The 26961-nt window shown below is 32.4% G+C and overlaps 2 protein-coding genes across 2 annotated transcripts; both read left to right on the top strand.

The window, feature by feature from the left end:
• Positions 1–1153: 1153 nt before the first annotated feature.
• On the top strand, positions 1154–24626 carry LOC139513273 (putative L-amino-acid oxidase YobN). The gene is made up of 15 exons (XM_071301617.1): positions 1154–1368; positions 5113–5225; positions 6993–7245; positions 7637–7721; positions 8577–8717; positions 9385–9480; positions 9712–9914; positions 10454–12806; positions 17774–17898; positions 18398–18649; positions 19044–19128; positions 21772–21912; positions 22578–22673; positions 22906–23108; positions 23623–24626. Exons 2-8 carry the CDS (start codon positions 5125–5127, stop codon positions 11327–11329), a joined length of 1755 nt encoding a protein of 584 aa, XP_071157718.1. The 5' UTR covers positions 1154–1368; positions 5113–5124; the 3' UTR covers positions 11330–12806; positions 17774–17898; positions 18398–18649; positions 19044–19128; positions 21772–21912; positions 22578–22673; positions 22906–23108; positions 23623–24626.
• On the top strand, positions 18536–24462 carry LOC139511061 (putative L-amino-acid oxidase YobN). The gene is made up of 5 exons (XM_071297631.1): positions 18536–18649; positions 19044–19128; positions 21772–21912; positions 22906–22934; positions 23623–24462. The coding sequence occupies exons 1-5, from the start codon at positions 18536–18538 to the stop codon at positions 24460–24462; spliced, it is 1209 nt and encodes a 402-aa protein (XP_071153732.1).
• Positions 24627–26961: the final 2335 nt, after the last annotated feature.

Below are 26961 nucleotides of genomic sequence, written 5' to 3'. Positions count from 1 at the left end.
TTTGGCCATTCAAACTTTTTCTTTATTTTTTCTTAACTGCTAATTTCATAAAATACTTGCATCTTGAACACCAAAAAGACAAAATGAAATCAAAATGTACCGCCTTTGCTACGTCCGATGCGTATTGACTTACCCAAAATAAGAGATGTAGTATGAATCAGCCAAAGAAAAATTACAGGTCACAATAACTTAAATCTTTAACACATAATACAATGGTCAAGAAGGTATGGTTATTACTGCTACACGTTAACAAATCGAAAAGTAAATTATGACAGACAGGAACAAATGACATCACTTAATGTCTCCTGACTTTAGACAAGCACACACAGAATATTACGGGATTAACACGTTTATGAGTATTCAATTGCTCCGTGCTACCGCGTGACCACCGAGTGTATTTAGTTTTAAACGCGGACATTAAACCTATTATTTTACCGAATCATATATTTCATTGTCTAAATTAACTCATTCCAGCTACACGTCTTAATATATTTACAATACATGTACTAGTAACTAGACTCTATTTTAAAATTTTATTCGAAGATGTGACATATATTGTATTTCCTTCTGGTAGTTAATCGTCTCTGTTGAAATACGGCAATTTCAGACTTAAGACCCATCCATCAATGGTGGTCATCGGCTGTGTTCTGCTCTTTGTGCGGACTGTTGTCTCTTTGACACTTTCCTCATTTTCGTTCTCATTTCTATCAAGTTATTGAATTGGGGTTTTCAAATATTGCATCATCAATTAGATTAATCATTACAACTGAGAAATTTGTGAATAATTCATAATAATAGTACGTGTCACTTATTGTTTCTCATCCGGAAATTAACTTCAATTTGCACTGACATGAACCCTCTTATAAGTTTTATTTTCTGAAAATTTCAGGATCAGATTTCCGACTGCATGTTAATATCGGTTACAAAACAATGATCCAAGATGTAAAATCAAGATTCAAAAACTGTTTTATTTGTAACAGTGCAAGTTTTGGGAAAACATTGAAAATTGAAACTCACACACCTAGAGCTTCCTGTCATTAGTATAACTATAATGACTTCTTCATGGAGAACCCTACTTTATTTTATTTTTTATTTTTGAAGGGCTAAGAATATATTTTGCGTTTTTCAGTCTAAAGAAAGTAACTGCTGACTCATAACCTTCAAGACTGACCAGTGCATGTAGGTTAGTTAATCTCAAATCTTTTTTGTCAAAAATTAGAAAAACGAACAACCATTTCTTAAGCTTACCTCGTGAAAGTTGTTGGGAATTTCCTCGTTTTTTTGTAAAAGGAAGTATTTAGATTTCAAATATTATATAAATTCACAGATAAACTGTATTGTGAACTGCAATTCAGGAACACAAAGGTGGTGAGTTTTTTGTCTAAAGAATAATTACAATTATGTCGGAGAGGTAAACAAATTCTTTTTTCAAAATCATGATATTAAACCTTTTTTTTGGCAAAACTAATTCGTACCAATTACAGTTTTCCAGCTAGACCTTATGGCGAGATTGCGACTTTATACATGTTATTTGTATTGGATGTTGCCCTTCTAGATATTTTCTGGTAATAAGATATGTTGGGTTTTGTATTTTTGACGATACGTGAATATAAACCGCAAACATTTATGAAAGTTAACCTTTATTTCGAATGATAGCATAATATGTTCAATCCAAATAATAATAATAGGATCTGAGCTGTTCTATGATGAATAATTTATTGCACAGAACAATTATAAGAAGGATTTTCATTTATTTAAAATTCTCAAAACCACAGTAAAAAAGAGCATACAGTACTACTGATAATGGAATCTAATTAATCTAGTAGGAAGACAAAAACTGAGGGATGAGTTGAAGTGGCTTATATATACCTGTACAATTACAACTCACATAAGGGAAGGACATCTGGGCCCAGTTTCACGAAGCTGTCTTAGGACTAAGACATGTCTTAGGATGGTCTTACGACATATCTTAGTCCTAAGTGGGTTTCACAAAGCGGTCCTAAATTAGGACATCTCTTAAAGTTGGTCATAAAGTTAGGACAACGCGAGAGGTGTCATATGATGGTCTTAGGATAGTTATACGTTTATTTATATAAATTACACTCATTTTTTATATTAATTTTGAAAAAAAAATATCTTATTATTATCTAATTATCTATTCTCCTGTTCCTGCTTAAAACATATATACATTGACGGATTATCAGGATTTGTCAACAATGAAAATTCGATGTATTGATATAAAAAATGCACGATTTTATCTCTTAACCTTTTATAACCAATAAAATCAAAATTGAATTCAACTCACTTGTACCAAAACAATGTCATAATTTTATATTCTTTTTTCTTAATTTTGCATTGAAAATTTCATATTTATATTGATGTATTGTTTAAAGATAATTTATATATAAATTACTTTTATTTTTTTATATTTATTTTGCAAATTATGTCATTATATTAATCAATACGTTTAGAATAATTTATGGTAAGACATACTACATTTATATGATTTTTTTTCCGTAGATCATATTTTTATTTGAAAATTTAAAGAACTTGCGACAGGTTTATGATGTCTTAGCTAAGATGATCCTAAGACAGCTTCGAGACGAGGTCTGATATATGTCCTAGGATAGTCATAAGAGGATCATAAGACATGTCCTAAGATATGTCTTATGACATGTCTTAGGATAGCTTCGTGAAACCGGCCCCAACTCCTTTATTCTACTTGGGTGATCTGAGCCGGATCACCCTTACGAGATCACCCTTGCTTGGAAAACTATTACTTTACCCAATGTTTTAATCCAACATAAAAACAGATTTTTATTTTTCTTCAAATAAACACACTGTGGCGAGAATTTTCATCAGATGATAATCATCTGGGGCCGTGTCAATGGAAGTATCATAGGACATGTCCTAAGATAGGTCTTATGACATTATTTAGGATGGTCTTAGGACGTGTCTGAGACATGTCTTAGGATGTAAAACAAAGCTGTCTTAGGACAGTCCTAACTACGATGGTCCTAGGACCATCCTAACACATTTATTTAATTGAAAATATATGTAGAGATTTGTATGACATAGATTGAATTGTATTTTAGAACATATATGTAAAGAGAGGGAGGATGACTCTTATATAGAAAATAATTAACGCAAAATAAAAGTTAAAGTTTTTACGGAATACTAATAAATACGTTATTTTAAAAATATGATAAAAGATATAAATGAATTTAATACGAAAACAAAAGTAAATGGTCACAAAACTTTGTGATATTCGTGCTGCAATTTTAGTACATAAACTAGTTTTGTCATTAGGTCCCATCGATTTCATTACATGTATCGAATCAGGATTAGGTAAAAAAGAAGTAAACTTTTTCCCATATTTGAAAATATGTTGCTAATGATGATAGTATTGTTTAGGCTTCAAAAAAGGCATCACGAAATAATTTAATATAATACAATTAAATCTTTAACAAACATTAAACAATATTTTTTTTTATTAATTTTATCTAATGATAGTTTAATATTGTATTAGTATTTTTAGTATTGAGTTTATGCCATATTTGTTGTTTTTATTACGTTTTAGGACGATGTAACCTTTAGGACTATCCTAAGACACCTAAATGTATATCCTAACTTTAGGAACAAATTTAGGACATATCTTATTTTAGGAGACTTTCGTTAACCCGACTTAGGACTAAGACGTGTCCTAAGACCATCCTAAGATATGTCTTAGTCCTAGGACAGCTTCGTTGACACGGCCCCAGCCATACAAGTAATGGACATTGTTGGGAAAAGAACATTCAGCAATAATTAAATATATATGATCTTATATACACCAACCAAAAAAAGATAGGAATTCTGTATCCAGGGGCCGGTTTAGGATCTCTCTTATGACTATCCTAGGACATATCTCAGATCTCGTCTCGAAGCTGTCTTAGGATCATCTTAGCTAAGCAATCCTAATGTTTTAACAGGAGAATAGATAATTAGATAATAATAAGATATTTTTTCAAAATTAATATAAAAAATGAGTGTAATTTATATAATTAAACGTATAACTATCCTAAGACCATCATAAGACACATCTCGCGTTGTCCTAACTTTATGGCCAACTTTAAGAGATGTCCTAATTTAGGACCGCTTTGTGAAACCCACTTAGGACTAAGATATGTCGTAAGACCATCCTAAGACATGTCTTAGTCCTAAGACAGCTTCGTGAAACTGGGCCCTGGGATGTATATAAATATAGAAGGTAGACACGATTTGTCGAAACATTCGAAACTGTAAGTAAACTGGTAAGATATGGCGCTAGCCATGCGGTGTATGTGATCATATACAGCCGGAATATTACATGATTTTTATAAAAAGTTAGTACTTGGTATCATTACAAACTCTTGTGCTCAGAGGATATAAATATCCGGTAAATTATCAAGTACCTCAAGTAATTAGTTTGAATAGAACTATTGTTATAGATAACTTCCTTTGTCGATCTTTGTCATTTCCAAAATCTTCAGATTAGTAGTGGAATTATGGTCGGGGAACCAATTAAAAGGAACATAAAACAAAGAACAGATTTAAATCGCTATCTATGGGGTTATAATGGTTAAAAGTACGCATATATATTTCGGTTTATATAAATGAAATCTCAGTCAGGTTTTATCAATCTGTGTTCCCACATGATTGTCTTTCTCTTTTACCACACAATTTATAAATTATGTACTAGTAATTTGTGCATGTGGGATGATTGTGTAGGAAGATATTTGATAATAAGTAATGACACTGTAAACAAAGTCGTGTCTTTTGATTTTCTATAGGTCAAATGTTTATGCACTCATATCATAGATGTCTATCTTCGTTTTTAAAATTTCCGTATTTTCCAGAAACATAATTTTCTTATGATAGCTATTATATACCATATAAGGATACATAAAACATTCGGGTGAGTGAGATATAATCTATAATTTTGTTGAAGTTGAAAAAGAAACAAAGTTAAAAAGTACATTCGACAATTATAGACAATTTGACATTTTAGTACATAAGTTACAATAATAGTATTTAGAAAATATTTGATTGCAAGTGATTTTTTATTCAATTTCAAAAGCACAGATCTTTCAGCACAGCTACAAAATGATTTCACGACAGAAAATTATAATTGGAGGTTTGAAACAATTTCAATTTTGCCGTCAAATACAGCGTCATTCAAGTCATACAAAATCCCCTGTTAAGAGGTAAGTTTCAGTATATTTTTTATTTAATTTTTTAGTTTTATTCTAGTTTAATTTGAATAATAATAGATTGGATTCTAGCTCAAATTAAAGTCGAAATACCAAATTGGAAGTTCTTTTTTCTAAAGAACTGTTTTATTAATGGACATTCCAGATTGTATAAAATCACTTGGAATACAGTATTGTGCTGTTGTTACTTACCTCACACAATGTAAACTGTTTCATCTGAATTCTTTTATTGTGATAAATACAAGTTTGAAAGTATAAAAAAGGGCAATAACAAACAAATAACCCGGGATCGGCAGATAAATCTATGACAGAAGGAAACTAGAGGCTCTAAAGAGCCTGTGTCGCTCACCTTGGTCTATGTGAATATTAAACAAAGGACGCAGATAGATTCATGACAAAATTGTGTTTTGGTGATGGTGATGTGTTTGTACATCTAACTTTACTGAACATTCTTGCTGCTTACAACTATCTCTATCAATAATGAAGTTGGCCCAGTAGTTTCAGTGGAAAATGTTAGTAACAATTTACAAATTTTATGAAAATTGTTAAATATTGACTATAAAGGAAAAAAAACTGCTTTGGGCTCAATTGACCATTTTGGTCATGTTGATTTATTTTTAGGTCTGACTTTGCTGAACATTATTGCTATTTACAGTTTATCTCTATCTATAATAATATTCAAAATAATATAAAAAAAAATGCAAAATTTCCTTAAAATTACTAATTCAGGGGCAGCAACCCAACAATTGGTTGTCCAATTCATCTGAAAATTTCAGGGCAGATAGCTCTTGACCTTATAAACAATTTGATCCTGTCAGATTTGCTCTAAATGCTTGGGTTTTTGAGTTATAAGCTAAAAACTGCATTTTACCCCCAATGTTCTATTTTTAGCCATGGTGGCCAGCTTGGTTGGTTGGCCTGGTCACCGGACACAATTTTTAAACTAAATACCCTAATAATGATTTTGGCCATGCTTGGTTAAATTTAGCAAAGTAGTTTCAGAGGAGAAGACTTTTGTAAAAGATAACTAAGATTTATGAAAAATGGTTAAAAATTGACTATAAAGGGCAATGACTCCTAAAGGGGTCAACTGACCATTTCGGTCATGCAGACTTATTTTTAGGTCTTATTTTGCTGAACATTTTTGCTGTTTACAGTTTATCTCTACCTATAACAATAATTCATGATAATAACCAAAAACAGCAAAATTTCCTTAAAATTACCAATTCAGTGGCAGCAACCTAACAACAGGTTGTCCGATTCGTCTGAAAATTTCAGGGCAGATAGATCTTGACCTGATAAACAATTTTACCCCTATGTCAGATTTGCTCTAAATGCTTTGGTTTTTGAGTTATAAGCCAAAAACTGCATTTAACCCCTATGTTCTATTTTAAGCCATGGCGGCCATCTTGGTTGGTTGGCCGGGTCACCGGACACAATTTTTAAACTAGATACCCTAATAATGATTTTGGCCATGTTTGGTTAAATTTGGCCAAGTAGTTTCAGAGGAGAAGATTTTTGTAAAAGTTTACAGACAACGGACGCCAAGTGATGAGAAAAGCTCACTTGGCCCTTCGGGCCAGGTGAGCTAAAAATATGGAAAATAATAAGCAACAAAACCGAGATAAAAACGGACTATTTATATAAAACAATCTGATTTGCTATACTCAGTTTAGGAGCGAAATTTGAAAACAGTTTTTCAATAATTAAATTGTATGATTTATTTCTTGTTTCCTTATTGCGGTATGAAATATTTTGCAGAATTGCTGCACATCCAACATTTAGTTGTCCATACTTGGGATCACTTCCGGTCCAACAGGATGATTACTGCAAAGATTTTTATATGGAGATAGTAAATGGCAGTTTAGAATCTGCCTACAAGAAATATGGCCCTAGTACATGTTTGGAAGGAAATGAAGTTAAACAAGGATTATCAGGAAAATCTGTTCTGATTGTTGGAGCTGGTGTGGCCGGGCTTGCAGCAGCTTTTGAATTGGAAAAAGTTGGACACAGTGTAAGATTAGATATCATTAGTTAGCAGCTAAGAAACATGACATTATTTACATTTGCGAACTCTGAATACTAGATATAACTATGGTTAACAATGTAATTCGTTGATGTGATTGCTTTCGTTGATTGTCATTATATCTTTTATATTTCAATTCAATTCAATATTGTATTGTCACATAAACTTTACAGTTTGTGATAATTAACAAAAAAAAAAAAAAAAGAAAATAACTAAGTAACTTGATATATATATATAGGTTAAAGTAAATATTAAAGGTCCCCTTTCCTCAGTTCTATTGACTTTTTAATAAAGGCTCCTAGTTTATTCACTTGTGTTGGTGTTGATGGGTTAAGTATATATATAACTTTGTCATTGTCAGTGAGATTACATTTTTCAGACACAAATACTCGAGTTACAACACAGAGTAGGTGGAAGAACAAAGACTCTTCGTGGTGGATTCTCAGATGGCCTGCATGCTGAAGGTAAATCTATGCCCAATATTTTTACATAGGATACCATGCAATAAATAATCATCGCCTACATGTTTTGTCATATTTATGGCTGGATGCATTGAAAGACACGGAATTGTCTGCAGTATATTGCTTTATCTGATCAAAATTTAGTCTTCATTTGTTTATATTTTCTCCTGATGTAGACAACTATGATTCATTACCGATGTCCATGTTGCATATATCACCTGCCTACATGCCAATTTAATCACATGTTTAAAGTCTTCTAAAACAGAATTGTCTTTCGGAAGACAAATATTACGAAAAATAATTCCTGTTTTCTGGAAATCTTGAATTAGTATGCCATGGAACGCATTGATTATCAATTTTAAATGCAAACTCACAGATAAGTAACGACTTTTGGCCTAATATGGTCTAAAAGAGGAATGAAAGATATCTGAGGGACAGTCAAACTCATAAATCGAAATAAACTGACAACTACATGGCAACATGAACCCCACCAAAAATTAGGGGTGATCTCAGGTGCTCCGGAAGGGTAAGGAGATCCTGCTCCACATGTGGCACCCGTCGTGTTGCTCAAGTCTAAATATTTTTTGTCTTTCACAAACAGTTTAATATCTGCAAATTTGTTTGATATTTCAAGAAGGTTATATGATCTCATATAACCTCCTTGGTTGTTTTAAGTAAACAATGACACCAAAAGCACGATTTTGTATCAGAATAGGGCTACTTTTACATAGTTCTAAATTTGAGGGAGTGAATTGGTGGTCTAACACTTGTGCCGGTTATTGTTAGTTAAGGGCGCATGGCAAAACTATTTAGATTGACCCGTTGAAGGTATCAGGGAATCTTTTATTTCATTTTCAGGTGGAGCAATGAGAATCCCACCAAATCACTACCTGACGAATGGGTACATACAGAAATTTGGCATTCCTGTCCGCCCCTTCATTAACTCCAACGATAATACCTGGCTTTACCTTGATGGAGAAAGTAAAATCAGAACAAAAGGTAATAGTATCTACTTATTATTAATTACAATATTTGTGCAATCAATTAGTACAAGCATGTCAGCGAATTCAAATTTAACCAACAGGTCATGCAGTTGACAGTCCTTTGTGGAATAAAATAATCTCGTCTCACATTTAAATATTTCACTGATGTTCAATCAAATCATATCTTCAGATGATCTATGATAACTACAATTGTTTCCGTGAAAAATAATTGTTATGTATATTTTAAATATAGATATATAGTCGACGTTTCAGTGTTTATGTTTATTATGTCGTTCTAGGCATAAAGACGTTATCTGTTTTTTCGTGAAGGAGCATTAATTCTTTCCTGCATTGGTTTTCCCGTATCTTAAACTTAATACATTATAAAAAGATCACATACATGAAACTATGCATAAAATTAAAATCTTAAAAATACTGAACTCCGAGGAAAAACGAAAGTCCAAAATCAATGGCAAAATCAAAAGCTCAAACACATCAAACGAATGAATAACAACTGTCATATTCCTGACTGATGGTGCAGGCATTTTCTTTTGTAGATAATAGTAGATTAAACCTGGCTTTATAGCCAGCAAAACCTCTCACTTGCATGACAGTCGCATTGAATTCATAATATATCTCATGGGTAAAAAAAACTAATTACATACTTAATGTGTTTTTTTCAGAATGGAATGAAAACAATCGATTTTACTCAACAAAGTTTTTTCCTGGATGGGACTCTCACCTGCAATCTGATATACGTCCAAATGTTGACGGCATAAGTAAGGTTTTATATTAGTATGCCTTCAATTAAATGTTACTAGTCTACAGTTTTTTTAAAACTTATTTCAATTTAATCTTGTAATAAGGCAAACTTCATCAGTGAATAAATTCATGACTTTGCATTTAACAAATATTTATTATTTCTTTGATTCCATGCAACATATTTTTCTTTTCCCTTTTGTACCTCCAACATATTTTAGTAGTTGTTGTATTACCTTTCTACATTGCAGTGGATTTATATAAGCGTACAATTGAACCCGTAAAAGAGGATTTGTTTTCCCTTATCAAAGAAAAGGGACCACAAGAAGGTTGGAAAGAGTGGGTAGAAAAGTGGAGCAAGTTATCTGTAGATGATTTTCTCAGAACAAATATAAACTCGGACTTATGCTCTGCTTATCGACCATGGCCAGAAGCAGCTATCAGAGGATTGCAGGTGATTGGAAACGTCTTTTTTTAAACTACATGAATCAAAACAAAATGTTACAATTCAACAGGTTTATGTTTTTTTTAAAACCAAGAACATTTTAGGTTCATTTCTAGTAAACCACGAACATTTCTAGGTTCATTTCTAGTGAACGAGTAAAGAAAAGTTAGTGGATAAAAAAACTTTCAAATGCCAGATCAAGGTAGAAATGAAAGACATTATAAATTTTATATACATGTACAAGTATTTCACAGTTTAATCGAAATCGTTTAAATTTAAAAAATCAATCTAAAGATAAAGCAGAATGGTTTCAATTTGAAAAATCTTGTTGTTTATAAAAACTTGTTTCTTACGATTTTTGCTGTGAAAAACACGACAATTATGAAAATTGCAATGCGCACTAAATTCGTTTATTTTCAAAATTTACCTGAAGTTTTGTGTTTCAGTTGCAATGAAATAAACAAAAGTAATAATACTAATAGGAAGGGATATCTGATTGAATAATTTGATAAGCTTACTTTCATTGATGGCTAGGGTATATATTTTAGATTTCGACATACAGCCCTGCCTTTGGAACAAGTTTAGTTGAATACCTAAGAGATGAATTAGGTGAATGGTGGACAGATCGTCTTCATACTCCAGTCGATGGTATGGATACCATAGCCAAGAATTTTATCAAACCTCAGCACACAAATATAGAAAACACCACTGATTTAGCAAAACGAATACAATTTGGTGCTAAAGTACGAAGCGTCAAAAGAAATCTGGAAAATAAAGTTGAAGTAACTGCACGTAATGTGATGACAGGGACAGATCAGATATACACAGCCGATGCCGTTATTATTACAGTTCCATTGACAATACTCCGACAGATGGACATAGATCTAGCAGAGGATTGTCGTAAAGCTATAGGTAACATCCATTACCAACCATCAACCAAAGTGGTTCTCCAGTGCAAGACCAGATTCTGGGAGAAAGAAGTTGGTCAAGGAGGATTCTCAAAAACTGATTTACCAATTGGACAGTTACACTACCCCAGTCCTAATGATCCACGTATACCAAACGGGAGAGGTCTTTTGGTTTGCTATACTTGGGAACAAGATGCCTTAATCTTTGGTTCACAATCAGAAACTGAAGCAGTTGATAGTGCAGTTCGAGAAATCACAAAAATACATCCTGAAATGAAGAATGAATTTGAGGTTGGAATGGTTCAAGCGTGGTTCAATGATAATGCAGCACAAGGAGCATACGCCAGTCTCCTTCCAAACCAATATAACAATGGAATGAAAACTATGATGACACCAGATCATCCTATTTATCTCGCTGGTGAAGCTATATCATACACCAACGGGTGGATACAAGGGGCCATAGAATCTGGCCTTAATGCTGCTTATCATCTGTACTGCAATGGTCAAAAATCATAACTGCTTAACTTCCTATGCTTCATGTATTTTTATACATAAATTTAAGATATTTTACGTTTGAAGTGAGATTCAAAACAAACCGGACATAGCTTTATAATATAGTTAATTGCTGCCTTAGTTTGCTATTAATAAATATTGAAATGTGCATTGTTATTAAGTGCAATATCAGTATTTAGTTCAAATGTAATCTTGGGTCAGTCCTAGTTCTATCTTATTCATTCAAATGACGTCATTTTTTATTTTTTGATGATCTGTTTTACAAATTCAAATGACGTCATCATTTTTTTGTCATTTTTTACAATTTCAAATATGACGTCACTTGGCGTTGAGGTTTAAACATATTCGGATGTGTCTACATATTGTGTTGCAAATGTCTGGTTATTTAATGTATTTCAGTTGTTTCCTGTAATTAGTTTATATTTCAGTTCTATCATGTACAGCTTTTGTTTATTAATTTTATAAATTTACTGTTTGCAAAAGTATAAATTATTCTAAATGAAAAGGATGTTCTGGTAATTAACAGAAAACCCTGGCCGTTTTTGGCACAACTTTTTTGATCTTTTGATCCTCGATGCTGTTCGACTTTGTGCTTGTTTCGGCTTTCTAACTTTTGTATCTGGGCATCACTAGTAGATCTTGTGTGGGTAAAATGCACTTCTGGCGTATTAAAATTTTCAACTTGTTGCCTTTTGTTGGCTGTTGTTCGTGTGTTTCTTTGTCAATTGTATTCTCCAATTTATTGATATTGTAGTCCTGTGTTGTAGAGTTGTCATCTTTATGTTATATTTCACATGGCTATAAAAGGGGAGGTTTGGCATGCCACAAAACCAGGTTCAACCCGCCATTTTTTCTTTAAAAATGTCCTGTACCAAGTCAGGAATATGGCCATTGTTATATTATAGTTCGTTTCTGTATGTGTTACATTTTAACGTTGCGTCGTTTGTTTTCTCTTATTTTTGAGTGTAAATTCACATTGCGATAAGACGTGTCACGGTACTTGTCTATCCCAAATTCATGTATTTGGTTTTGATGTTATATTTGTTATTCTCGTGGGATTTTGTCTGTTGCTTGGTCCGTTTCTGTGTGTGTTACATTGTAGTGTTGTGTCGTTGTTCTCCTCTTATATTTTATGCGTTTCCCTCAGTTTTAGTTTGTTACCCCGTAGTTTGTTTTTTGTCCATGGATTTACGAGTTTGAACATCGGTATACTACTGTTGCCTTTATTGAGAACACTTTCAGATGCCAATGTACTTGCTAATTCTGTCTACAGAGTAAATGTTGTTTATCAATCATGTATATTTTTTTAACATCTAGTTCGAATACAAAAGTATCAGTTAATCACACCACTGCAGTGTGGAATAACTCAAGATGCACATTTAGCTTACATTATACTCATCAGGGCACTCAGATCAGAAAAGTAACAAAGTCAAGCAGCATTGAAAGCGAAAACTTACACAACAAATTGGGCCAATTTAAGGTAGGCTATATATGCCCGAGAGAAGATAAGCTATAGTGTTTCGAATATTTGTGACATTTCATTAACAGTTAAACAGAAATGACATATCAGTCATAGTTTATATTAGAACAGAAGCGCTTATAAAGAGGTCCCCATAAGAAAAAGAATGAAGCTATTCAACACTTGAACATTTTTAAGGTACAAAGGAAAGTAAAATCACAAAAATACTGAACTTAAAAGAAAATCAATTCGGAAAGTCCATAATCACATGGCAAAATCAAATAACAAAACGCATCAAAAACGAATGGACAAGAACTGTCATATTCCTGACTTGGTACAGGCATTTTCAAATGTAGAAAATGGTGGAATAAACCTGGTTTTACAGTGCTAACCCTCTCACTTTGATGACAGTCTCAAATAAACTTATGTTATCAAAATTCACGTTTGTGTACAAAATTTTGTAATACTTTATTTTCGGTATCATACAAAAAGATAGCTTCAATTTCACCATTACAAACCCTTGGTTCAGTATCTCCCTCATAAGTGCAAATGTGGTCTTTCAATGGAAAGAATCGTGAAAAGAAATGTAAGCCCTGGCATTTCTGATCAATCCATATTCAAATTATGCATTTAATTAACATATTATATTTAGACAGATTATTCGGAGTCTTCGCTTTTACTCCAGAATGAAATATTTTGCTCTGTTCTTGTCAGAGAAGCAACAAATGTATTCATAGTCTTTAATTTGACCTAGTTTGAATCAACAAAGTCTACCAGCATTCATAGGTGAGTCAAGTGAAATACCTTCCTAATGAGCCAACAACAGAGTAGTTGTGTTTGAAAAACAATGTTTCAACTAAATACTTTACTTGGGGATCTTTTGTGTGCATTACCTAAAACGAATTTTATTTGTGTGCGTGTTATTAATCTTTTATCTCAGATATTTTTAGTCTTCCCATATGCATCTACACAATGTTTAACTAAATGTTTTTTATTGGGATTTTTAACTTTCAAAAAATCACCGTCACAACAGATTAGACAATAATTTTACGTTGACAAAAAGCATGAAGGTATACTTAACAATTCTTAACTTTGGGCTTAAAAAAAACAACTGTCATGTAATGATCATATGAATGTTGTGTGACGGCTAAAGGATTCAGGGCCGTAACTAGCCTCTTTAAATAGTGAGGCAAAATATATTCAAAAATTTTTGGCGAGGGTCTCTTATTTAATGTCCCCCAGAAGCTCTGAGATAATAAACGCAAAATCGTGCATTCTGAGCGTTTCCCGGACTCTTTCTTACATTAAAACGACTAACGCAATTAATGTTTAGCTATATTTTCGACAATATTCTAGTCTCAAATCAAAAACTGTTAAACATAGATTCATTGTAATTTAAGACTGATAGGTTTTAGAGACAATATTAAAAGACCGATATGTAGGATAAAACAAAAATCGTAATTCTCATAATCATTAATACCGGATCTGTCTGTTCTTGTCTTGTATTTTGCTTAGACTTTGGTGATATCTTTCATGACTAGATATAATATAGTGATAGTGCAGTATTGTACTTTAAGTACTAGTACCGCTTAAGTCGAAACTAGGGACCATCTTGATCTTGTTTTAATAACGTATGATTCTTTTTTTGTTGAAGACCCTCCAGCAGCTTTCAAGATGAAGAACAGGAATAAAAACTTTGACCATTGTTCATTTTTCTATGCATTGACTTTGTGTACGATTATGTCCCGTGCACTCCATATTCATTTATTTAATTTTCTGTTAAAGGGTCTGAACACGACTTAGTGCAATTAACCCAACAATGAAAAAGGTCATATGAAATGATATGGCAATACTTTTTTTTTTTTTCAAATGATTTGATACCGGGAAATTGGTGACCTTACTTTGATTTAAACCATCATGTCAGCTCGTGATCTAGTTTTATTTACAAAAATAAGCCAGTTTTGTATAATTCTCCATGCAGAAAGAACAGTTTTATTCTGTGTCCATCGTAGCCTCGTATATTCTTAAAATATTTTCTCGCACAATGTCTGGACATCGGTGGACATGCAACATTGCTAAACCACACAAATGAAAATCAACACTCAGACTATAATCATAAAGTAGGACTATGCATGAACAAAAAACAAACCCGGGACACAGAAGTATAAACAATAGACTATCAACTCTGAAAACTCAAAGTAAAATAGAAATATGGATCACAAAAAACTTGCAGGGGCGACACCAGAGAGTGAAGAGAACTTGCAAGACACTTTCCGTGAAAACAATTTCATATGACGACAATCTTTTGTCTCATTTTATTTTATTTTTTTGGGGGAAATTTTTAACATGAGGCATTTGCCTCATTTGCCTCAATGTAGTTACGGCCCTGGGATTAATTAGATTAAGTATTACAACTGAGAAACTTGTGAATAATTCATATTAATAGTACGTGTCACTTATTGTTTCTCATCCGGAAATTAACTTCAATTTGCACTTACCTCATGAACCCTCTTATAAGTTTTATTTTCTGAAAATTTCAGGATCAGATTTCCGACTGTTGAATATCGGTTACAAAAAAATGATCCAAGATGTAAAATCAAGATACAAAAACTGTTTTATTTCTAACAGTGCAAGTTTTGGGAAAACATTTTAAATTGAAACTCGCACACCTAGAGTTCCCTGTCCTTTGAATAACTATAATGACTTCTTCATGGAGAACCCTAGTTTATTTTATTTTTATTTCTGAAGGGCTAAAATTATATTTTGCGTTTTTCAGTCTAAAAAAGCAACTACTGACTCATAACCTTCAAGACTGGTGCATGTAGGTTAGTTAATCTGAAATCTTTTTTGTCAAACATGTCTGATTTGTAAAATATTGATATTAATTAGAAAAACGGAAAACCATTTCCTAAGCTTACCTCGTGTTAGTTGTTGGGAATTTCTCCGTTTTTTGAAAAAGGAAGTATTTATATTTCAAATATTATATAAGTTCACAGATAACCTGTATTGTGAACTGTAATTCAGGAACACAAAGGTGGTGAGTTTTTTGTCTAAAAAATAATTACAATATGTCGGAGAGGTAAACAAATTCTTTTTTCAAAATCATGATATTAAACCTTTTTTTTTTGCAAAACTAATTCGTACCAATTACAGTTTTCGTGCTAGACCTTATGGCGAGATTGCGACTTTATCAAATGTTTTATGTTTTTGGCGTATTGAATTTTAAACCTGATGCCTTTTGTTATCTATTATTCATGTGTTTCTTTGCATAATACGTTCTCCTATTTATTTGTATTGTAGTCCTGTAATATTATGTTGTCATTTTAATGTTATATTTAACATTGCCATTAAAGTGCGAGGTTTGGCATGCCACAAAACCAGGTTCAACCCACCATTTTTTCCTATTCTGTGTGTGTTACATTTTAACGTTGTGTTTCCGTTGTGTCGTTTGTTTTCTCTTATTTTTGAGTGTGATTTCACATTACTATAAGACGTGTCACGGTACTTATCTATCCCAAATCCATGTATTTATATTTGATGTTATATTTGTTATTCTTATAGGATTTTGTATAATGCTTAGTCCGTTTCTGTGTGTGTTACATTTTAATGTTGTGTCGTTGTTCTCCTCTTATATTTAATGCGTTTCCCTCAGTTTTAGTTTATTACCCCGATTTTGTTTTTGTCAATGGATTTATGAGTTTTAAACAGCGGTATACTACTGTTCCCTCTATTTATACATATTATTTGTATTGTATGTTGCCCTTTTAGATATTTTCTGGTACTAAAATATGTTGGGTTGCGTATTTTTGACGATACGTGAATATAAACCACAAACATTTATGGAAGTTAACCTTTATTTCGAATGATAGCATATATTCAATCCAAATAATAATAATGGGATCTGAGCTGTTCTATTATGAATAATTTATTGCACAGAACAATTATAAGAAGGATTTTCATTTATTTAAAATTCTTAAAACCACAGTAAAGTAGATGCTTCAGTACAACTGATAATAGAATCTAATTAATCTAGTAGGAAGACAAAAACTGAGGGATGAGTTGAAGTGGCTTATATTTGACTGTACAATTACAACTCGCATAAGGGAAGGAAATCTGGATACAGAATTCCTATCTTTTATTTCCATTTTTTTTGGTTGGTGTATATAAGATCATATATACTTAATTATTGCTGAATGTTCTTTTCCCAACAATGTCCATTACTTGTATGGCAGATGATTATCACCTGATGAGAATTCTCGCCACAGTGTGTTTATTTGAAGAAAAAAAATCCGTTTTTATGTTGGATTAAAACATTGGGTAAAGTAATAGTTTTCCAAGCAAGGGTGATCTCGTAGGGGTAATCCGGCTCAGATCACCCAAGCTGGGATGTATATAAATGGAAGGTAGACACGATTTGTCAAAACATTCGAAACTGTAAGTAAACTGGTAAGATTTGGCGCTAGCCATGCGGTGTATGTGATCATATACAGCCGGAAAATTGCATGATTTTTAGAAAAAGTTAGTACTTGGTATCATTACAAACTCTTATGCTCAGAGGATACCGCAAATGTCATATGTTTATGCACTAATATCATAGAAGTCTATCTTCATTTTTAAAATTTCCGTATAATATGTTTCCAAGAAAATATTTTCTTATGATAGCTATTATAAACCATATAATTAATGACACTGTAAAAAAAGTCGTGTCTTTTGATTTCCTATATGTCAAATGTTTATGTATTCATATAATAGAAATCTATGTATAATATTTTTCCAAGAAAATACTTTTCTTATGATAGCTATTATATACCATATAAGGATGCATAAAACATTCGGGTGAATGAGATATATTCTATAATTCTGTTGAAGTTGAAAAAGAAACAAAGTTAAAAAGTACACTCGACAATTTGACATTTTTGTACATAAGTTACAATAATATTATTTAGAAAATATTTTATTGCAAGTGATTTTTTATTCAATTTCAAAAGCACAGATCTTTCAGCACAGCTAAAATGATTTCACGACAGAAAATTATAATTGGTGGTTTGAAACAATTTCAATTTTGCCGTCAAATACAGCGTCATTCAAGTCATACAACATCCCCTGTTAAGAGGTAAGTGAGGTTTCAGTTAATTCTTTATTTAATTTTTTAGTTTTATTCTAGTTTAATTTGAATAATAATAAATTGGATTCTAGCTCAAATTAAAGTCGAAATACCAAATTGGACGTTCTTTCTTTAAAGAACTGTTTTAGTTATGGACATTCCAGATTGTATAAAATCACTTGGAATACAGTATTGTGCTGTTGTTACTTACCTCACACAATGTAAACTGTTTCATCTGAATTCTTTTATTGTGATAAATACAAGTTTGAAAGTATAAAAAAAGGGCAATAACAAACAAAAAACCCGGGATCGGCAGACAAATCCATGACGGAAGGAAAAAAGATGGAGAATGATAAGCAACAAAACCGAGATAAAAACGGACTATTTATATAAAACAGTCTGATTTGCTTTACTCAGTTTAGGAGCGAAATTTGAAAACAGTTTTTTTCCACTATTAAATTGTATGATTTATATATTTTTTCTTATTGCGGTATAAAATATTTTGCAGAATTGCTGCACATCCAACATTTAGTTGTCCATACTTGGGATCTCTTCCGGTCCAACAAGATGACTACTGCAAAGATTTTTATATGGAGATAGTAAATGACAGTTTAGAATCTGCCTACCAGAAATATGGCCCTAGTACATGTTTGAAGGAAATGAAGTTAAACAAGGATTATCAGGAAAATCTGTTCTGATTGTTGGAGCTGGTGTGGCCGGGCTTTCGGCAGCTTTTGAATTGGAAAAAGTTGGACACAGTGTAAGATTTGATATCTTTAGTTAGCAGCTAAGAAACATGACATTATTTACATTTGCGAATTCTGAATAATAGATATAACTATGGTTAACAATGTAATTCGTTGATGTGATTGCTTTCGTTGATTTTCATTATATCTTTTATAATTCAATTCAATTCATATTTTATTGCCATATAAACTTTACAGTTTGTGACAAATAACAAAACAAACGACGACATTAACTAAGTAACTCAATATATATATATATAGGTTCAAGTAAATATTAAAGGTCCCTTGTCCTAAGTTTTATTGACTTTTTAATAAAGGCTCCTAGTTTATTCACTTGTCAATGTGTTGGTGTTGATGGGTTAAGTATATATATAACTTTGTCATTGTCAGTGAAATTACATTTTTCAGACACAAATACTTGAGTTACAACACAGAGTAGGTGGAAGAACGAAGACTCTTCGTGGTGGATTCTCAGATGGCCTGCATGCTGAAGGTAAATACATGCCCAATATTTTTACATAGGATACTTTGCAATAAATAATCGTCGGCTACATGTTTTGTCATATTTATGGTTGGATGCATTGAAAGACACGGAATTGTCTGAAGTATATTGGTTTATCTGGTCAAAATCTATTTTTCATTTGTTTATATTTTCTCCTGATGTAGACAACTATGATTCATTACCAATGTTCATGTTGCATGTATCACCTGCCTACATGCCAATTTAATCACATGTGTAAATAAAATTGAGAAAGGAAATGGTGAATATGTCAAAGCGACAACCACCCGACCATAGAGCAAACAACAGCCGAAGGCAACCAATGGGTCTTCAATGTAGCGAGAATTCCCGCACCCGTAGGTGTCCTTCAGCTGGCCCCTAAAATATGCATAATAGTACAGTGATAATGGACGTCATACTAAACTCCGAATTATACACAAGAAACTAAAATTTAAAATCATACAAGACTAACAAAGGCCAGAGGCTCCTGACTTGGGACAGGCGCTAAATTGCGGCGGGGTTAAACATGTTTATGAGATCTCAACCCTCCCCCTATACCTCTAGCCAATGTAGAAAAGTAAAAGAATAACAATACGCACATTAAAATTCAGTTCAAGAGAAGTCCGAGTCTGATGTCAAAAGATGTAACAAAAGAAAATAAATAAAATGACAATAATACATAAATAACAACAGACTACTAGCAGTTAACTGACATGCCAGCTCCAGACCTCAATTAAACTGATTGAAAGATTATGTCTTCATCATATGAATATCAGGTACAATCCCTCCCGTTAGGGGTTTAGTATCATACTATCATAAAATATATGAGAAGAACATAACCCGTGTCATGCCAACAACTGTTTTTTTAGAAATAAATGTGTTTAGTTCCGATGCAAAGACCCTATCAGTGAATCAATGTTAAAGCCAAAATATGCAATCTTTAATGACCTGACAACAGTATCGTAACTATATCCCCTTTTAATAAGTCTATTTAAAGGTTTTGTTAGTTTCTGAGGAGAATACTGACATTTTTGTGCTTTATAAAGAATATTTCCATAAAATTTTGGATGTGAAATACCTGAACGTATAAGATGTCTGCATGTTGAGTTATATTTATGAATTATTTCCTTATACCGGTGATAAAATTTAGTAAATGTTTTGACCAGTTTGTGATATCGAAAACCCTGGTGTAATAATTTTTCAGTAATACATAAATTTCTCTCGCTAAAATCTAATACATTGTTACATACACGAGCGAATCGTACAAGTTGAGATATATAAACACCATAAGATGGTGACAAGGGAACGTCACCATCTAAAAATGGATAATTAACAATAGGAAATGAAAAATCATCTCTTTTATCATAAATTTTTGTATTAAGCTTCCCGTTTATGATATAGATATCAAGATCGAGGAAAGGGCAGTGGTCATTGTTATCATTAGCTTTATTTAAAGTAAGTTCTACAGGATAAATTTCTTTAGTATACATACTGAAGTCGTCATTATTTAGAGCCAATATATCATCCAAATATCTAAAAGTATTGTTAAATTTTTGTATCAAATGTTGTTTTGATGGGTCTTTGCTAATTTTAGTCATAAATTGTAACTCATAACAATACAAAAACAGGTCCGCAATAAGTGGTGCACAGTTAGTCCCCATTGGAATTCCAATAACTTGACGATATACGGAATCTCCAAAGCGAACAAAAATGTTATCAAGTAAAAATTCAAGTGCATAAATAGTATCAAAGCATGTCCAATTGACATAGTTCTTTTGTTTATTGCTACTAAAAAATGATCTAAAAGAGTTTGAACATATGTACTCGCATTCCGACTTTTTAAATGCCCAGTTAATTAGGGATGTGAATTTTTTCTTAATAAGAATATGAGGCAAAGTGGTATATAGGGTAGAAAAATCAAAACTTTGAACAGATTCAAAATCACCAATATATGCATGCAAAGTCTTCTAAAAAAGAATTGCCTTTCGGAAGACAAATATTACGAAAAATAATTCCTGTTTTCTGGAAATCTTAAATTAGTATGCTATGGAACGCATTGATTATCAATTTTAAATGCAAACTCACAGATAAGTAACGACTTTTGGCCTAAAATGGTATAAAAGAGGGACGAAAGATACCAGAGGGACAGTCAAACTCATAAATCGAAAATAAACTGACAACGCCATGGCTAAAAATGAAAAAGACAAACAGACAAACAATAGTACACATGACACAACATAGAAAACTTAAGAATAAGCAACACGAACCCCACCAAAAACTAGGGGTGATCGCAGGTGCTCCGGAAGGGTAAGCAGATCCTGCTCCACATGTGGCACCCGTCGTGTTGCTTAAGTCTAAATGTTGTTGTCTTTCACAAACAGTTTAATATCTGCAAAATTGTTTATTATTTCAAGGAGGTTATATGATCTCATATAACCTCCTTGGTTTTTTAAGTAAACAATGACACCAAAAGCACGATTTTGTATCAGAATAGGGCTACTTTTACATAGTTCTAAATTTGAGGGAGTGAATTGGTGGTCTGACTCTTGTTCCGGTTATTGTTAGTTAAGGGCGCATGGCAAAACTATTTAGATTGACCCGTTGAAGGTATCAGGGAATCTTTTATTTCATTTGCAGGTGGAGCAATGAGAATCCCACCAAATCACTACCTGACGAATGGGTACATACAGAAATTCGGCATCCCTGTCCGCCCCTTCATTAACTCCAACGATAATACCTGGCTTTACCTCGATGGAGAAAGTAAAATCAGAACAAAAGGTAACAGTATCTACTTATTATTAATTACAATATGTGTGCAATCAATTAGTACAAGCATGTCAGCGAATTCAAATTTAACCAACAGGTCATGCAGTTGACAGTCATTTGTGGAATAAAATAATCTCGTCTCACATTTAAATATTTCACTGATGTTCAATCACATCATATCTTCAGATGATCTATGATGACTACAATTGTTTCCGTGAAAAATAATTATGTATATTTTAAATATAGATATATAGTCGACGTTTATTCTGTCGTTCTAGGCATAAAGACGTTATCTGTTTTTTCGTGAAGGAGCATTAATTTTTTCCTGTATTGGTTTTCCCCGTTTCTTAAACTTAAAAAATACATTATAAAAAGATCACATACACGAAACTATGCATAAAATTAAAATTTTAAAAATACTGAACTCACAGGAAAATTCAAAACGAAAAGTCCAAAATCAATGGCAAAATCAAAAGCTCAAACACATCAAACGAATGAATAACAACTGTCATATTCCTGACTGATGGTGCAAGCATTTTCTTTTGTAGATAATAGTAGATTAAACCTGGCTTCATAGCCAGCAAAACCTCTCACTCGCATGACAGTCGCATTGAATTCATAATATATCTCATGGGCAAAAAAAAAAACTAATTACATACTTAATGTGTTTTTTTCAGAATAAAATGAAAACAATCGATTTTACTCAACAAAGTTTTTTCCTGGATGGGACTCTCACCTGCAATCTGATATACGTCCAAATGTTGACGGCATAAGTAAGGTTTTATATTAGTATGCCTTCAATTAAATGTTACTAGTCTACAGTTTTTTTTAAAACTTATTTCAATTTAATCTTGTAATAAGGCAAATTTTATCAGTGAATAGATTCATGACTTTGCATTTAACAAATATTTATTATTTCTTTGATTCCATGCAACATATTTTCCTTCTCCCTTTTGTACCTCCAACATATTTCAGTAGTTGTTGTATTACCATTCTACATTGCAGTGGATTTATATAAGCGTACAATTGAACCCGTAAAAGAGGATTTGTTTTCCCTTATCAAAGAAAAGGGGCCACAAGAAGGTTAGAAAGAGTGGGTAGAAAAGTGGAGCAAGTTATCTGTAGATGATTTTCTCAGAACAAATTTAAACTCTGACTTATGCTCTGCTTATCGACCATGGCCAGAAGCAGCTATCAGAGGATTGCAGGTGATTGGAAACGTCTTTTTTAAACTACATGAATCAAAACAAAATGTTACAATTCAACAGGTTTATGTTTTTTTTAAACCAAGAACATTTCTAGGTTCATTTCTAGTGAACGAGTAAAAAAGTTAGTGGATGAAAAAACTTTCAAATGCCAGATCAAGGTAGAAATGAAAGACATTATAAATTTTATATACATGTACAAGTATTTCACAGTTTAATCAAAATCGTTTAAATTTTTAAAGTGATTAAAAAATCAATCTAAAGATAAAGCAGAATGGTTTCAATTTGAAAAATCTTGTTGTTTATAAAACTTGTTTCTTACGATTTTTGCTATGAAAAACACGACAATTATAAAAATTGCAATGCGCACTAAATTCGTTTATTTTCAAAATGCACCTGAAGTTTTGTGTTTCAGTTGCAATGAAATAAACAAAAGTAATAATACTAATAGGAAGGGATATCTGATTGAATAATTTGATAAGCTTACTTTCATTGATGGCTAGGGTATATATTTTAGATTTCGACATACAGCCCTGCCTTTGGAACAAGTTTAGTTGAATACCTAAGAGATGAATTAGGTGAATGGTGGACAGATCGTCCACATACTCCAGTCGATGGTATGGATACCATAGCCAAGAATTTTATCAAACCTCAGCACACAAATATAGAAAACACCACTGATTTAGCAAAACGAATAAAATTTGGTGCTAATGTACGATGCGTCAAAAAGAATCCGGAAAATAAAGTTGAAGTAACTGCACGTAATGTCATGACAGGGACAGATCAGATATACACAGCCGATGCCGTTATTATTACAGTTCCATTGACAATACTCCGACAAATGGACATAGATCTTGCAGAGGATTGTCGTAAAGCTATAGGTAACATCCATTATCAACCATCAACCAAAGTGGTTCTCCAGTGCAAGAGCAGATTCTGGGAGAAAGAAGTTGGTCAAGGAGGATTCTCAAAAACTAATTTACCAATTGGACAGTTACACTACCCCAGTCCTAATGATCCACGTATACCAAACGGGAGAGGTCTTTTGGTTTGCTATACTTGGGAACAAGATGCTTTAATCTTTGGTTCACAATCAGAAACTGAAGCAGTTGAAAGTGCAGTTCGAGAAATCACAAAAATACATCCTGAAATGAAGAAAGAATTTGAGGTGGGAATGGTTCAAGCCTGGTTCAATGATAATTCAGCACAAGGAGCGTACGCCAGTCTCCTTCCAAACCAATATAACAGTGGAATGAAAACTCTGATGACACCAGATCATCCTATTTATCTCGCTGGTGAAGCTATATTATACACCAACGGTCGGGTGGATACAAGGGGCCATAGAATCTGGCCTTAATGCTGCTTATCATTTGTACTGTAATGGTAAAAAATAATAACAGTTTATTGTATAACCTCCTATGTTTCATGCATTTTTATGCCTAAATTTAAGATATCTTGAGAACACTTTCAAATGCCGATGTACTTGTTAATCTTGTCTACAGAGTAAATGTTGTTAATCAATCATGCATATATTTTTTTACATCTAGTTCAAATACAAAAGTACTAGTTTAACACACCACTGCAGTTTGGAATAACTCAAGATGCACATTTAGCTTACATTATACTCATCAGGGCACTCAAATCAGAAAAGTAACAAAGTCAAGCAGCATTGAAAGCTAAAAACTTACAAAACAAATTGGGCCAATTTAAGGTAGGCTATATATGCCCGAGAGAAGATAAACTATAGTGTTTCGAATATTTGCGACATTTCATTAACAGTTACACAGAAATGACATATCAGTCATCGTTTATATTAGAACAGAAGCGCTTATAAAGAGGTCCCCATAAGAAAAAGAATGAAGCTATTCAACACTTAAACATTTTTAAGGTACAAAGGAAAGTAAAATCACAAAAATACTGAACTTAAAAGAAAATCAATTCGGAAAGTCCATAATAACATGGCAAAATCAAATAACAAAACGCATCAAAAACGAATGGACAAGAACTGTCATATTCCTGACTTGGTACAGGCATTTTCAAATGTAGAAAATGGTGGATTAAACCTGGTTTTACAGTGCTAACCCTCTCACTTTGATGACAGTCTCAAATAAACTTATGTTATCAAAATTCACGTTTGTGTACAAAACTTTGCAATACTTTATTTTCGGTATCATACAAAAAGCTTGAATTTCACCATTACATAACCTTGGTTCAGTATCTCCAACATAAGTGCAAACGAAATGCAAGCCCTGGAATTTCTGATCAATCCATATTCAAATTATGCATTTAATTGACGTATCCTATTTGGACAAATTATCCCGAGTCTTCGCTCGTACTCCAGAAATATACTGCTCTGTCCTTGTCAGAGAAGCACAAATGTATTCATAGTCTTTTGTTTGACCTAGTTTGAATCAACCAAGTCGACCAGCATTCTTGATGAGTCAAGTGAAATACCTTTATAGTGAGCCATAACAACAGAGTAGTTGTGTTTGAAAAACAATGTTTTAACTAACATACTTTACTTGGGGATTTTTTGTGTGCATGACTTTAAACAAATTTCATTTGTGTGTGTGTTGTTATTCTTTTATCTCAGATGTTTTAAGTCTTCCCATATGCATTCACACAATGTTTAATTAAATGCTTTTTATTGCTTTTTTTTTAACTTTCAAAAAATCAACATCACAACAGATTAGACAAGAAATTTACGTTGACAAAAGGCATGAAGGTAAACTTAACAATTCTTAACTTTGGACTTTAAAAAATACAACTGTAATGTAATGAGCATAAGAATGTTGTGTGCCCAGATAAATTTATCGGTTTTTCAAAAGCTAAATTGACAGTTCACAGATTGTTTCAATATAATGGAATTTGATGCGACTGTCATACAAGTGAGCGGTTTAGATAGCTTTAATACGATGTTTAATACACAACTTTCTTCATAACACTTTGATTTTGCCATTTGATTAGGGACTTTTCGTTTTGAATATTCCTTGGGGTTCAGTATTTTTGTGCTTTTACTTATGAAGTAGTATTCGGACTGTTATGGATTTTGAAGTTAATGATTTTTTTACAGAATCATTGATGATTTGTCTTGTAAAACATCCTCTTTCATGTAGATATTTCAACAAATGTACAGGATATATCAATTTGAAAGAATATGAATCATTTGATTTTCAAAAAGTGTATTTTCATTATTAATATGATTAACTTTAATGTCATATGAAACTGGGTTCTTGAAATCATAATCTTGAACCAATGCCTGCATATACATGTATACTAAACCAAGCTCTAAATGCAAATATTTTTGATACACTTATTATGAATCTATTACAAATATAATAATCAACAAAATTATGTCATTCAGTGAAAATTTATCCTGCTTTATATCTTTCTCGTTTTATTGCTGAAGTTTACCAAAAGTAACCCTAATAAATAATCAAAGCTGAATCATGTGAAAAATAAGTGATATAAGGGAGATTCAAAAGCCAGAATTAATTTTTTCTATGTGTTAAGAACACTTTATCATCACAGATGTTAAATGATTTGTGTTTTTAAATCTTCCTTTACAGAATCAATTAAGACTATCTGTCTTCACTGTTCAAATGCCTTTCCTTTCATGATTTTAACCATGCATTTGCACTTTGTGGTTGCCAAAGTACTTACGATAGGTCTCATGGTTAAGGTCACAGCATACTGAAAACTATCAGTTAATCAGAGTGCAGGAAGACAATATTTCAATAGTACCTTTCTGGAAATTTTGATAAAATAAAGGATTTTCTTTTGAACTGTTAAATAGCAAAACTTAGTCATTCAAGTATATTAAACATAGTAAAGTGCCAGGGAAAACCATGATGAA

The sequence above is a fragment of the Mytilus edulis genome, chromosome 2 (assembly GCF_963676685.1).
Source record: "Mytilus edulis chromosome 2, xbMytEdul2.2, whole genome shotgun sequence".
Taxonomy (NCBI): Eukaryota; Metazoa; Mollusca; class Bivalvia; order Mytilida; family Mytilidae; genus Mytilus; species Mytilus edulis.
The sequence above is the reverse complement of the archived record's forward strand: the minus strand, read 5'-3'. Positions and strand labels throughout refer to the sequence as shown.

What these genes read in the sequence shown, in the direction of transcription:
- LOC139513273 (XM_071301617.1), top strand. Translation starts at nt 5,125, where the DNA reads ATGATTTCACGACAGAAAATTATAATTGGAGGTTTGAAACAATTTCAA. An exon ending in TGGAAAAAGTTGGACACAGT is followed by an intron (nt 7,246 to 7,636) that starts GTAAGATTAGAT and finishes TACATTTTTCAG; the next exon opens with ACACAAATACTCGAGTTACA. An exon ending in CAGCTATCAGAGGATTGCAG is followed by an intron (nt 9,915 to 10,453) that starts GTGATTGGAAAC and finishes TATATATTTTAG; the next exon opens with ATTTCGACATACAGCCCTGC.
- LOC139511061 (XM_071297631.1), top strand. Translation starts at nt 18,536, where the DNA reads ATGTTTGAAGGAAATGAAGTTAAACAAGGATTATCAGGAAAATCTGTT. An exon ending in AGATGGCCTGCATGCTGAAG is followed by an intron (nt 19,129 to 21,771) that starts GTAAATACATGC and finishes TTTCATTTGCAG; the next exon opens with GTGGAGCAATGAGAATCCCA. An exon ending in AAGTAAAATCAGAACAAAAG is followed by an intron (nt 21,913 to 22,905) that starts GTAACAGTATCT and finishes TCTACATTGCAG; the next exon opens with TGGATTTATATAAGCGTACA.